Here is a 14,733-nt window from a genome sequence, read left to right on the forward strand (position 1 = left end):
CACACATCAAGTGCTTCTACCCAACAACTTAGTGACAACTCAGAAAAGTTACTTTCAGCGCAGTTTTCCTGCAGTTGCTTATCGATCAATTTCTATCTTAAGAACGAGCGAGCTAGACAAGCTAGTGTGCCTTGATCCTTAGGCATTGTTCGCACTAGTCGAGTAATTTTGTCGAGTGGCGAGTAGTTTATTAGCTAAACGTGTCCGAACACCAAATGCTGGTCGAGTAGGTTACTAAATCGTTTATTAGTCGTGCCAATCCATTTTGTTCTACTTTGGATAGCGAGTAGCACCACCACGCGTCCTGCTCACTCGCTCACCGGTTAAATGAGTCCGAAATGGGAGGTTTAGTCGAGTTCATACAAATACACTAATTACTTGTAAACTGTACTCGACCAAAATGCGAACGTTTGCATAGTTTTTTTTGTCAGTAGCGAGTACTTTAGTTACTAAAGGCTAGCTACTCTACTTAATTACTCGACTAGTGTAAACAAGGCTTAAGAACGAGAGAGCTAATGTGTCTTGATTCTTAGGCTTCAGCCACCTTGCACTATTAGTTCAAACGTGTATAGATAGGTGGCGCGACCACCGATCTGTTGCGGTCTTGACCGCCCGGGGCCACCATCCTTCATGGGCCAAATAAAACGCGACCACTTACCAGCCATTGTAGTCTCGCTGTATTATCTTTTTAAATAATAGACGAAGGAATACCACTCTATTATTGCTGACAAGGGTTCTTATTGACCATTTATGTAATACAATACCGTTGTTAGAACATTTTTATTAATATAACAAAGCATTTATTAGCAAGAAGAATACAAGTCGTCGGGGTTTTTATTTTTGGGTGGAAGAACAGTTTGTCTAAATTAGGATATGAAATTAATATTTCGGTAATATAAATTGGATGCATAACTTAGGGTAGATGTACCTAATTAGGTACTTCAGAAATGAAAAATTATGCAGGAAAAACATACATTTTCTAGTAGGACATAGGATGTATGTAATACACTCAACATCAAATAAACCGCACCTTCCGCGACGCGAACTTTAAAGATTTTCTTCTGACACAATTATGGTACCCCAACAATATTGGTGTTATTTGAAAGCCCAATAAATATCCTTAAAGAAAAATACATTTTATTTATAAACAAATGATTAACATATACCATAAATGTGACTTGAAAATAGACCTCACTTTGGGCTCACCTCTGGGATCAATTAGACCAATTTTTATGGTTATAAAACCAAATAAAGATCTCACGTGTCCTCTTTAACAGATGGATAGCGATTAATCCCAACTTAACAGTTTTATAGTCATAAAAAATGGCTATAGCGTAACTACCTATTTTTTGAAGAAGTGACTCTGGCTCTTTGTAAAGACACGTTTTTGGGGTAAAAACCTTTCCTTTAATGAAATGAAGTTTAGAACTAGGCTTTCAAATGGTACCATTGTTGGTGGGAAGTGGGGATGCATACGTTTGAAAGTGCTTGTCGCGGGAGGTGCGATTTATTTGATGCCGAGTGTATTTCAAATGTTAAAACTTTACTCTACTACTTTATTTTAAACAATTTCCTAGCGGGTTAATGATAAGTTTGAAGTCAGTTAAAAAGTTTATTATTTGTGTATTGCATTACGAATCTAAACTCGGTGCAATAAAAGTCACTTTTGGAACACGTGTGATGAAAAATAACTTTACGGATCTGCCATCCATTAATAAAACACGTAAGCGGCATTTCCCAACCGATTCCAATATTGGAAATAATATGAGAACAAACGAGAATAGAATAAACGCATACGTTTTTCGTATGACTTAACGAACTTATTACTTGTTTAACTTATTTTATGTAGAGTCAAAAGCTTAATTGACTACGAGTAACATTGTGGTTGTAAAATAACACCTAAGTACATATTACAATATTAACATACGATAACCACAGTCAGTACAGCTTAATTTGTACTCTACGTCGTCTTTGTTTAGCACAGTCACCTACTTAATACTCAAATAGTTAGTTACTTACATAGAAAAGTAAAGGCGCTTTTTAAAAGCCTACTTGCAAACATTTTTTTAAAGTTCAATCCCTCTTGGATGCATCTTCGTCAAAAGGGGCCAACTACCCTATTAAACAAAAGTTGCATGGTAGATGGAAACATTTTGGTGTTTCAGTACGTACGATTTCACCTGTAAGTTTTGTTAGGAAAGATGCCTACCGTGCACAGTCAAAGTGTTCCACTAGTGATTTACAACTAGGACAAAGTTTTGCTAACCACAAGGAATGTATGTGGGTACGGTTTAAACTAAGATGTGTACCCTAAATGCCATTATATGTGCTATAATTAGCTCATATAAAACGCCTACATGATTTTAAGCTAAAGGAAGTTTAACGGAGGTTTCAGGTGTGATTTTTCCTAGCTTTTATTACAAGCTTGATCTTGAACTTCATCATCATCATCATCATTTCAGCCATAGGACGTCCACTGCTGAACATAAGGCTCCCCCAATGCTTTCCATGTTGATCGATTGGTAGCGGCCTGCGTCCAGCGCTTCCCTGCTACCTTTACGATGTCGTCGGTCCACCTTGTAGGTGGACGTCTCACGCTGCGATCTTGAACTTAATTGTCCGAAAATAAATAATATTCTGTGTTTTGGGGGGATGTTTCAAGTCTGACGCTGTGTGCTAGGAAAAGACTATTAATACTAAAATTAAACTTTTCGTACTTAATAAATTATGCGAATAATAGTGTGTAACTCTGATTAGTATTAAAACTGATCCAATTTTTTTAACTTTACAAAGATAAACTAGACTTGATCAAAAGTTATAAAATGAAGCTTTTAATATTAGGTACAATTCCCTTAAAGTGCTTATGATACGGGTCCACGATTATCATTTTAGAGATCTCTATGTATCTCTATGCTGGTATACCAGCTTGTCGCAATAAAGTAATTTAACTCTAAGATTATGACTATTAGGCACTAATGTATGCGGAATTCAAATTCTCTATTCGCAGGTAGTACCTACCTTTTCAGGGGACTTATTCACATTACCACCACTTCAGGACTACATAATATGTATATTATGGGCGAATTCTGAAATCTTGTAGTTTCGATTATTGTATTTTAGTTGCTTGCAGTTAAGTTACGAATGATATAAGCACCATAGGCGTCACACGTGACTCTATCAGACAGACGCACGATGTGACTTCTCAACGTGGCCTATGAATAAAGCCTGCTATATCATAAATTGTTGCTTATTAGCTGAAACTTGGCAAAGAGGAACTTGATCACGATTACCGTTAAGGCTGGGTTGCACCATGTTAGTTTAACTTTAACTAACGTCAAAAATCTGTCAAACTTCATACAAAAACACCGGTTAACGTTACAGTTACGGTCAAAATTAGGTGGTGCGACTCGCTTTTGCTTTGCGCGATTGCGCTGGCAACGGCGACGCTATGTTGTTTCATAATCTGAATAGATCTAGATTTGACGTGTTGCAATCTTTCATGATAACCTGATGATTCCGTTCGAACCGGTCTTTTTACCGACTCGAAAACTACAACGGGTTTTCAGTTTCCATATCCATAATTGCTTCGAAATACCCGACCCCGATATCGGTGCATAATCTGAATGCAAACGCGTTCGCAATGAGTGCATTCATATCTTCACACGTTGGTTGCTGCGCGATGAGACGAAACCCGCCGGACGCCGCCGGCGCTGCATTTCCGAACGCATTGCCGTTCAATATCCGCAAGGATTGTTTGCAGAGCCCCCCCTACCCCTCCCGCGGACCCCCTCCACCGTCTAATGGAGCCTGTAGAAGTATAGGGGTGTCTCGTTTAGAAATAGACTTTCCAATAGCGATAAAATGATTTTCCATTAGTTACTCGTGGCAGCGGAACTGCGGTAGCGTGCGTGCTAGTAAATAAATTCCGTTTAACAAAATGCCGGGGCTGTAGATAACTAATGCGGAACTTTTGCGGAAACTTTACTAATTTATTGGGGAGTACGAGTAAGTTATGTTTAAAAGACAGATTTCGTTAACTGAATTTAACATAAATATGTAAGTTGTTGCAGTTTGATAACCAGATAAAGTAGTCGAATACTAATTTCTACAGCAAAAGTTATCTGCTTATGAAAATGGACGGCTTAGTAGATAGTATCGGATACAAATCCAAATATGTACTCTCACATCTCTATCGTGAAAAATAATGAAAATAGGTAGATAAATAGATAAAGATCTACAATCAAGATAGAGGCATCCCTCGGCTGAAATAAAAAGCCTTCTATTGCAGCTTTGTATTGTAATAAAGCAGCCATTCCTACGCACGCAATTTATGGTCTAGTAATATTTTATTTCAGTAATACAAAATATAAAAAGTAAAAGAACGAAATGTAGGTCATAATTAAGTGTGACAAAAAAACTTTACTTATACTCCAAAATTAAAATATTACAGTTAATTCCAATAAATTAATAATTTAATTTAATTAATATTAAAAGTCCCAAATCACGCCAGGGAATAACAAGATGCACCTGAAAATAGCGCTGAAAATTTTATTTTAATATACATATTTGTGTTGGGCTGGGTTTTCAAGACAGAAAAAAGTGTTCTTTTCGAAAAGTTGTAAGTAATTACTGGTTAATGGTGTCAACTAGATAGGTACCCAATTAAGGGGTGAAAAACAACTATAACGACTATGTGGATCAAACATAACTTTATCACTTCGTTTGTTTTTACTTAGACCATGTAGAAATCTATTAGAGATAGTTACTTTCGAGTTGTTTCATTAGTATTCATCACATTAAAGTTTTATTGACAACATGTAAAATGTATGACATGTCTACTAAGTTGTACAGACGTACGTACCAATCTAAACGTTAAATGCAATTCGCAAAAGCACTAAACTCGCGGCGCAAGTTCAACTCTGTCAGTCCGGTGAGCAAGCATTGTAGGTATGTAGTTTTGAGTAGTGTGACCATGTTTAATAATATACCTACTTACTTGAGACATTATTTACTTATCCAATGTTTTAGTATGTTCTTAAATTATTTACTTATCTAATTTAACATGTAATGGCATAAACAAGATAGGATTCTAATTATGCTTACATAATTTATCTAAATGAATATCAATAGGTTTGAGTTCTAACTTTGAGTTGACTTTGGGTTTTAACTTTTCCTTCCTCCCGCTTACCTTACTTATGAAATTGAAGTAGCCAATAAAGCTACCGCCCGGAATAAAGTTGTACAACCAGCTGTTACGGAGTGCGTTGATATTATGATAATATAGGTAATACTAATAGATGTAAGCTAAGTACCGAGTACCTAGGCTACTAAAACTGCTCGGTAGCAGGCTTGCTGCAGGGATTGATAACGGAGCTTTTCTAGGACCCCAGAAATGGAGATCATAGGTCAATGATCTATTTTGACAGACAGTCTTATGAGTTAATATTAACTAAGAAACTCCGTTAGTAGGCCTCAGGCTTTCGTATAACCGTATAAAATATCCCACAACACCTAAATAGTTGGTCTCCCTACCTCCGTGTGCAAACGGCAACTTCCCTCGCGGCGAGCAACTTGCGCAGTCGATCCCAACTGTCGCGTGTACCTGCCTACAGCCTACAGCCTACAGGAACCCGCCGACACACGAGTAACTAACACTACCTGCAACTATTATTTACTCGTGCCTCAATAATAGAGACGAACTTTCAGTAATATAAGCTCAGTACCTAAGTTTGTGGCTGAACCCCGTGGATTTCCTGTCAGCATCATACTCGTAATATTTGTTACTTAGGTATTACGGTGTATGGGAAAACATACCTTAATAACCACGTGTTGGGAGTAGTAGCTTTTTAGCATGGATAAGTAGACCTATAAGCATTAACTGAACAAGATTTGAAGATCCATTTACTTAATCATTGCCTGGTGCTTCTACGCGCTTCAGCGGGATGACTACTTAATTAAATAAAAAGATTCATCCATTCTTTACGCTTTTTGCAATATAGTAAGTTTGTTTGGAAAATGTCTAACGGTTAAAATAATTTTAAGTATGGTAAAGTTTGTCATATAAAAAGCAAGTCCTGGTTCTTCTACTTCTAAATCTACATTAACTTCTTCGTTACGAACAATATGCAATGCAAACATGATGGAAAACTTTAATTTAAAGTTTTCCTGAAAAACTGAGGCTTGAAAGAGCACCTTTAAAATTTTATACGAAACGAAGAGAATATTTTAGATTTCAGTTCCATCTAGTTGCAGAGTTTCATAATGCTATAAAATTTTTGCTGGTCCTACCGTAACTTAAAACTTACCTACTCTAAGTAAGTAGGTACTCACATAATTTAAGTTATAGATTATGATAGATAGATTATATAGGTTCATAATAAATTATTATTGCTAATCAAAGGTTTAGGTACTTCATCTATCTTTAAGATGTTGCTCCCATTACGGATATGGACTCGCGAAATTCGCGAATCCATGTCCATCTGAACTTCCAAAACGCAATATAAAATTCAACATGTAGACTATTTCGTTTGTGGGAGTCGTTAATGACCCATGGAATCGTTTTTATGATGTTTACTTTGATCAGAGTACAGCATCTAACGTCTTTTATGGAGCAATAACTTGAAATTCGATAGCAAATTGGATGTTTCTTCGTGTACAGAGAGAATCTCAAATGCCATCGCACTACTTCTTAGTTACCTAGGTACGCTCTGTGTTCCATATGAAATAAACATGAACATAGTTTTAACCCTTTTACATATTTTTTTTTTAAATAAGTACCCACCCACATATTATTATGCAATTTAAGTTAATTTAATTTACCTATACCTTTAATTTAAGAAAGTGGTATTTTAAATTGGGGAATTATAAAACGAGCGACTAAAAAAAAACTTTGCGACTGATGATGGCATACTGTTTTAATACCTTGAGCGGTATGAATTTGAGTAAGCGAAAAATTTATCAAACTAACGACGAATATTGATCAATAATAAAATCCAGAACGAGCTCACAAAATGTGGGTTTTGATTATTACATTTCAGACATAAAAATACTATCCGGGCGACTAAATTACTGAGTGAGCGACTAGAAATACAGAGAGGGCAACTTTAATATGAAGATACATTAGATTTTTCTAATTGAGGTTTTACTGAACGAACTACAAAAAAGTTAATTCTAAGCAAAGTTTTGTGAGCTGCTTTATTAATGATTATTGGTTACTGATATTATATTTGAGGTCTCATATTTTTTATTTTGATACGCTTTATTAATGAAAACTACAGATTGTTACAGCGCGCGAATTCGAATGGGGGCGGGGCGACTGTCCCGAATTTTTAACAAAATATGTATGCAAACACGTTTTGGGTCTAGCAATTCGGCTCAAACTAACAACACCGCCACTGGAAGCAAAAGTGATACCTATTGGACGAAAAAGAAAACGAGGCCGGCCCGCTCTGTCCAAGCCAGCACTTATCATACAGTGACGATGAGTAGGTAGAGCTCCTCAATCATCATAGGTACCAATTAATGAACCTTATTAATAAGATAACTTTTTTTTTTTGGGTTGACAGAAGCGACTTATTTTATTTTGTTTTTTTTTTGTTGATTCGATTTAAGAAAATACAAATTTATTTCATTTTTCGTAATACATTGTTTCATTTGATTACCTAGTACCTACCCTTAAATCTTAATGATTTATTTTTTTCGCTACTAGAATAGTGTTCCGTCAAATATTTATTTCATAAGATCATTTTTTATTTAAATGTGGGCTCATAATACCCTGCTCATAACAGTATTTTTCAAAGTAGTTTTTGCATTCGAAACACTTCATTAAAGTTAAAAATACCGCTCAGTATAAAAAAAGCATTTGCCAAATATTGAAAAAAATGCAGGTCCTAACGTTGACACTCAATCAAATATTAGGTCGCTCAAATATTATGAAGCTTCTCATTTTGTATTTTAAGGAACTCATTTTTTTTTTGTAAGTTGCTATTCTTTTGATTTTTCGTCACTCGCACTCTGTCGCTCACTTAGTAATTCTTTAGCCCACATTAATTATTTTTGACACTTACAACATAAATTTACAGTCACTCGTTTAAATACTACCCTTTTAAATTGTTTTAAGGATTGACGAAATGGTAAATTCGTGTGCGATGACAAACTGCCGAGCGTGGAAATAAATCTTATAATGTATTTAATATAAGTTTAGTTAATAAAATGATTGGCAAATCGTCGAAATTTATCTGTGCAAAGGCAAATTATAGTTCCAAAATACTGAACTGTCCTATCGATGACATTGACAGTGGGGCGCCACCGTCAATACCGGATCGCTGGTTCCGATTTTTGCCATGTTGGAAACCATATAGTTGAACGATGGTGGCGCCCCCCTGTCATTGAGTTTGGTGGGACAGTTCAGCGTGGGTCATCTATACCTATCTCTTTTGGAAATTATAAAGAAAAGTTGGAAAATGTGTAAAGATACTTTTAGCGACATCTATGAAATAAATCTAAGGTTACTTTTATTTCATATCTATGGTTAACCGGAAATGATTAGTCGAACGTTAAAATAATGGAATCCATTCGAAATTTTGATTTGACTTTGACGGGACGTTTTGTGGTTACTTTTTGACAGTGACAACTGACAGCTGTTTGTTACGAACTTACGATAGAACATAACCTATAAACTTTAAAGTTTTACTTTATTTATTTATGAAAAACTTAATAATATTGAATAATTATATGTAATGGATGACTCAAGTACAAGTGAAAAAAGACCACAGTTTGGGAATCGCATCTTGGAGAATGTTGACGAGGTCTTCAAACATAACGCGTGGTATCGTATCTTCTTTACTAAGACACTGTTCTAGATCTAGTTGTGCCGATAATGCCACAATAAAACCAGATCTAGAAAAGACTAGGCACAGAAAAAAGCCTCCTGGAGGCTCCAGATTCTTAGAAGACAAAAATAATGTGTACCTTTTCAATGCTTGGTACTGGGCTTCTTCTGACATTATTATGTAGGTACTTTCAAAGAATATTTGATAAATAACTAATTTTGTTATTTTCAGGGACAATGTCCAGTGGGATGAGGATCAGGAAAAAGCGGCCAAAGAGAAAGTGGAACTGAACTCTAAAGTGACATTCTCTGAAGATCGCCTAAAAGATTTGGATGTAAATGCTGACAAACATTGGGATGCTTTCTATGATATTCATCAAAACAGGTACAAAAATAATAGGATTTATTTAATAAGAATAATGAAAATAATTTGCTATGGATGGCTAAATAAATACTTTTAACCCCATTTCCTATTAACAATTTTTAACTTAGTTTTTGTATTACATTCTAGATTCTTCAAAGACCGCCACTGGCTATTCACTGAGTTTCCTGAACTAGCCCCAGATTATACTGCAGCACCTCAAAGAGTTTATGCAAATGATAACGATAATAAAATTTCAGAGATTGATAAACCTGCTGTTCCAAATACTGATTCAAAAAGATTAATATTTGAAATTGGCTGTGGTGTAGGAAATACAATATTCCCAATTTTGCAATACAGTACTGATCCGAACTTATTCATTTATGGGTGCGATTTCTCATCAAAAGCAATTGAAATAATGCAGCAAAATGAACTATATGACACCAAGAGATGCAATGTGTTTGTATTGGATGCAACTAGTAAGGAATGGGAGGTGCCGTTTGAAGAAAACACATTGGACATTATTGTCTTGATATTTGTACTATCTGCCATAGATCCTTCAAAGTGAGTACACTATTCTAATAACTAATTATATGAAAGAGATAAAGAAAAGTGTATTAAAATAGGACACACATATTCGCAGTAATACAAATATAAATAAAACTGAATTATAAATAACTTTTAATTTGTCTCTTATTTCAGAATGCAAATTGTCATCAACAACATTTACAAATACTTGAAACCTGGTGGTTTAGTTGTGTTTCGTGACTACGGCCAGTATGACCTTGCACAGCTAAGATTTAAGAAAGGACGCTGTATATCTGACAACTTCTATGCCAGAGGAGACAACACTAAAGTGTACTTTTTTACTCAAGAGGAAGTGGCAAAATTATTTAAAGATGCTGGGTTTCTGGAAGAACAAAACTTGATTGACAGGAGACTCCAAGTGAATAGAGGGAAGATGTTGACCATGTACAGAGTTTGGATACAAGGAAAATATAGAAAACCGTTATAGTTTACACATATTTCATTATATTGGTAAGATGTACATAATTTCATTAAAACGTATACAAATTAAGAATAATTGAAATGCGAATTATTTATTTACTGATTAGCTTTATCTATTAATTCACAGTAAAAACTAAAGATATAACTGTAAAAACGCTAAGCCAGACAGGGACAACTAATTAACTAATCAATATTTTCAAATTTGAAATGATATGGAGTCCTAAATTCATTCATAAGTTTGGTAATTACTTGCAATGGTGGTCCAGTCCAAGTAACTCTGACTGTGTTCAACAACTTCTTTGTAAATATCTCTATTTCCAATTCAGCAATTCGTCGACCAATACAAGATCTCACTCCGAATCCGAATGGTAACGTTACCATAGGATGAGTGTTGCCATGATACAAAGGATCCGATTTTTCAGCCAACCACCTTTCTGGGATGAATTCCTTTGCTCGGACATAGTGTTTCTCCGATTTTGATAAATTCTCATTAGGCGTTACAGCGAATACCTAGAAAATTAAAGTTTTAATAATATCACAAACTAGAATATTTTTCTTCAAAACTGACTATACATTTTCTTGTATTAATGTAGAAGAAAGATAAGGAGCAGATCAACACCAAATTATAAGAAATTACTGAAATTCATATACTTGTTACTTTAATCCTTCCTTACCCCTTTTGGAATCAGATATCCGCCTACTACATGTTCCTTCGATGTTTGGCGTAGATTGCCAGGTAATATTGGCATCAGCCTCATGGACTCTTTCAAACAAGCTTTTAAATATCGCGCGCTTTTCTGCTCGCGTATCTCTCGACGAACTTTCTCTTGCGCTTCTTGGTTTATGGCCAGATGGTATAAAAGACCGGTAACTGTAAACGCCACCTGTATTCAAAAATTATGAGGGTATAAATGTTTAACTAGACAAGGGATCCTTCCGTGATAAGTACAATCAAAACGTGATTGCAGATCACATTTTTAAAGATTGCACCTATAGTTATCAACTAATAATGCCTCGTTTATTTTACACTAGCTGACCCGGCGAACTTTGTTCCGCCTTAATGGCAATAAATAAGCAGACTTTTTTTTTAAATTTCGAACGGGATAAAAAGTATCCTATGTCCTTCTCCTGGCTCTAAACTACCTCCCTGACAATTTTCAGCTAAATCGGTTCAGCCGTTCTTGAGTTATAAGTGGAGTAACTAACACGACTTTCTTTTATATATATACAGGGTGTTAGGTAAATGGGTATATGAGCCGACACTAGCCCATGTTAACATGGTCATATAAATGGTATGGTGAAGTCAGAAAATTGATATCTTCGTTTTAATTATTTTATTTATCATACAAATCGGATTTTATAAAATTAATTTTGTATGAAAATTAAAAAAAATAAAATGATGATATCAAATTTCTGACTTCACCATACCATTTATATGACCATGTTAACATGGGCTAGTGTCGGATCATATACCCATTTACCTAACACCCTGTAGATAAAGGCCCATTCTACTACCCTGAGCCCATGGCTGGCTACGCCCATGTAGGTACCTATCTAGCAGTTAAAGAAGTTTAAATATGCGATTGCTTAGTAGTAATACGCTTACCGTATCAATTCCAGCTAAAAGCATTTCGTTTGCCATCATAACCGCCACCCTCTCATCTATAGCAAGCAATTTCTCCAGAATGCTTTGGTCTTCGTCGGGCACGTCGTGACCTCTCTCACGAATTTGCTTTTTCGCTTGATTGATATACATTTCGCTTACACTAAAAATGTTATTCGTTTATCAATCTAAACCAAAAGTTACCACGAATATACAAGCAAACAAGATTTTTATTTCAATTTTAACTTGTATCTAAAACCTAAAGCATTATTTTGAAGGCACTTACTCCCACTGTAGGTCATACATCTCCATCATTTTCTTGAAATTTGTAGACTTTTCCTTGTTCCAATTTGGTATAAATTCCAGTTTGAACATTAGATCTGCGATGGTCTTCGAGCAATACATTAGTTTCTGGCTAGGGTGGTCTGCTGGTAAATTGTCTTGAAGACAGCCTAGTCTATTTCCTAGTCCAACTAGGGCCACTGATTCTAACGACCATTTGGTTATTTCTGAACTGAATTCTTTAGGCTCATCTTTAAATCTGAGTAACCTGAAAATTAGATCATAATTTTGATGTTGAATCTAGGTAAAACTATTAATTTCGTCCAAGTATATTTTTGTCTACCTTGCAATTGAATCTTCAGCTATCTGTTCAAGCCCTGGAGCGTATAATTTGACAAGTTTTGGTTTCAGTAACGCCGGATTTACTTTCGTACGGAAATCACGCCATTTCTCCCCTTGTCTGGGAAATAAAATAGTGGTGACATTTTTTCGCCCATTGCCAAATCTACTTTGTGTATATCGATGATATCGTTACGTTATATTATTATTTATGAAATTACTATCGGCCACAGTGTGAACTATCCATTTCCGTTTTTGCTCTCGCTTTCATCAAATGGTGATTCTTTGCGATATAATGTCGTCTCGACATGACCGGCAATGGGTAGTTAACACTGTTGCCGATAGTACTTTGTGCATATCGATTCTCCTTGTTGCTAGAGCTCTAGTGTTTGTCCAAACATCTTTCAAGATTATTACCCGATCGGTTATTAAGATTGTTCTAAGGTAAATGAGACTACCCCATTCATGCTCATGCAAGTCTTTTACACACCAATTACTTACGCAGATGTTAGGCCGTAGACTCCATCATATCTCTCTTTCCGTAGAACTTCTCTGTAATAATCCAAGGCTTGTACTCCTGGCCGAAGAGGATTTGTTTCTTCAGCCCTATAAACCTAAAAAATAAACATTTAAAAACATAACCCTCCTTCTGGCGCAGTCGGGTAAATAAATAACAGTCGGCTCAAAAAGGCAACATTGTACGAGATTCTAGGTTCACATAGAATGTTCATGAAAATAATAATTTCATAACGCACCTTCTCATAGTCCTCTGGCTCAAAAAGCACAACCATTGTACCTCTACCGAAAATACCATCAATTTTCACAATGGGCCCAAACTTTTTGTTCAAAATATCAAACATGTTGAAAAAGTTCTTTTGGAACCCAACAGTGCCTGAAATGTATTAAATAAAATAAAAGGTAGTCAAACAGCCAACTTTAGGTAATAAAAATCTCTTTCTTTGAAAATTCTCTTGAAATAAATGCACAGACACATTATACTAAAATAACCCTTATTACAACTGTGCTATAGTGTTTAGTTTGACGTGCTGTCGTCTGTGAACATACTCATACTTACCAAAAATGGGTATAAAATGATGCAGGACCCCTATAATCGGCAAAGCTTTTAAGCCAGGCACATATTCGAAAGGTTTCGGCGACTCCGTGCTCAAGTATCGAGAGAAAACTGTTCTGCGGCAGAAATTAGAAAAGTAAGTTAAATTAATAATAATAAAAGGTAAGCAAGTTAAAAACCTTATTATTGAAAGGACAAAAAGATACCCCAAGACTTGATAATCAACTACATATTTTCAACCCAATAGCGTGTTGGTGCAGTGAAAGGTGAAAGGCCGTCGCCTTTGATCAGTTTGGTCCCGGGTTCGTTTCCCACTTCGTTCAATTTATAAAGTAGAAACTCCACGGATCCGTCGTGATGAACATCCTTAATATAGATTCATTGGTATAATTTTGTTTGAACTTCCGGTTTGCCAGGAGAATATCCGCAGGGCGGCTAACCGGACAGTGCACACGAACCCTTATTTACTTGTCCATTTAAAGTAATATTTCACTGTTTTTCGAAATATCTACCTAGCTATAAGTAGTAAGTATGTACCTAAATACAAACTAGACCTTCACTGGTTGGTTTTATGTTGGCGGTAAAGCTTTAGATCCAAGAGTTGCAGCGGTGGGAATAGTCCTGTTAGTAGGTATGTAGGTACATACCGCATCATTATCTTTCTATATCACTAAACTAGGTAAGTACTTACCAAGTATTAAGTATTATTGTCTTACATAAACAAATTAATCTCCATAAAATAGCAAATAGGTAATAAAGTAGGTACTTACGTACTTGCATTTTGGGTGTGGTCGGATGCACATCCTGGCGATCGTATTCACCCTCATTGCTGATCGCCTAACAATGCTTGTTTTTATAATTGTATCAAAACAAAATGACTAGACAACCGCCGTACACGTGTAGCTAAAACACACTAACATCGTTACGAGTATTTATATCGAGCGAGCGTCCAATTTGTTTGACCCTGAAAATGCGTAATCTCGCCGCAAGAAATGATAGGATATAAACTTAGATTAATAAAACCTAGATAGATAGTCAGTGCACGAAAGGTGAGGCAATTTTTAGGAAGCCGGCACGGCTTACCCGTAAACGTCACATGAACTGTCAAAGTGAAAAATTGGTAAACACGTCCGACGAATTTTAATTAATTAAAACGGTTTGTGCTGTGAAAGGGTGTCTAAAATACATCAGAAAAATGAAAGAAAGTGACCAGTGTTACATTTCATAAGTAAGTACTA

At 35.7% G+C, this 14,733-nt stretch overlaps 2 protein-coding genes across 2 annotated transcripts; one reads left to right on the top strand and one right to left on the bottom strand.

Annotated features, from left to right (window-relative positions):
• The first annotated feature begins 8,660 nt into the window (after positions 1-8,660).
• Positions 8,661-10,281, top strand: LOC135075133 (tRNA N(3)-methylcytidine methyltransferase Mettl2). Its single transcript, XM_063969480.1, has 4 exons — positions 8,661-8,827; positions 9,063-9,215; positions 9,342-9,755; positions 9,894-10,281. Exons 1-4 carry the CDS (start codon positions 8,739-8,741, stop codon positions 10,204-10,206), a joined length of 969 nt encoding a protein of 322 aa, XP_063825550.1. The 5' UTR covers positions 8,661-8,738; the 3' UTR covers positions 10,207-10,281.
• On the bottom strand, positions 10,201-14,456 carry LOC135075134 (cytochrome P450 CYP12A2-like). The gene is made up of 9 exons (XM_063969481.1): positions 14,270-14,456; positions 13,499-13,611; positions 13,179-13,315; positions 12,925-13,037; positions 12,428-12,544; positions 12,089-12,352; positions 11,806-11,965; positions 10,874-11,083; positions 10,201-10,709 (listed from the first exon to the last, which is right to left on the bottom strand). The coding sequence occupies exons 1-9, from the start codon at positions 14,320-14,322 to the stop codon at positions 10,383-10,385; spliced, it is 1,494 nt and encodes a 497-aa protein (XP_063825551.1). The 5' UTR covers positions 14,323-14,456; the 3' UTR covers positions 10,201-10,382.
• Between the last annotated feature and the right edge of the window lie 277 nt (positions 14,457-14,733).

Source organism: Ostrinia nubilalis, chromosome 10, assembly GCF_963855985.1.
Source record: "Ostrinia nubilalis chromosome 10, ilOstNubi1.1, whole genome shotgun sequence".
Lineage (NCBI taxonomy): Eukaryota > Metazoa > Arthropoda > Insecta > Lepidoptera > Crambidae > Ostrinia > Ostrinia nubilalis.

Coding starts and splice junctions, on each gene's coding strand:
- LOC135075133 (XM_063969480.1), top strand. CDS start 8,739: ATGGATGACTCAAGTACAAGTGAAAAAAGACCACAGTTTGGGAATCGC. Junction 8,828..9,062: donor GTCTTCAAACATAACGCGTG/GTATCGTATCTT, acceptor TGTTATTTTCAG/GGACAATGTCCAGTGGGATG. Junction 9,756..9,893: donor TCTGCCATAGATCCTTCAAA/GTGAGTACACTA, acceptor CTCTTATTTCAG/AATGCAAATTGTCATCAACA.
- LOC135075134 (XM_063969481.1), bottom strand. CDS start 14,322: ATGAGGGTGAATACGATCGCCAGGATGTGCATCCGACCACACCCAAAA. Junction 13,038..13,178: donor AGCCAGAGGACTATGAGAAG/GTGCGTTATGAA, acceptor TTTATTTTTTAG/GTTTATAGGGCTGAAGAAAC. Junction 12,353..12,427: donor GCTGAAGATTCAATTGCAAG/GTAGACAAAAAT, acceptor TCTAATTTTCAG/GTTACTCAGATTTAAAGATG.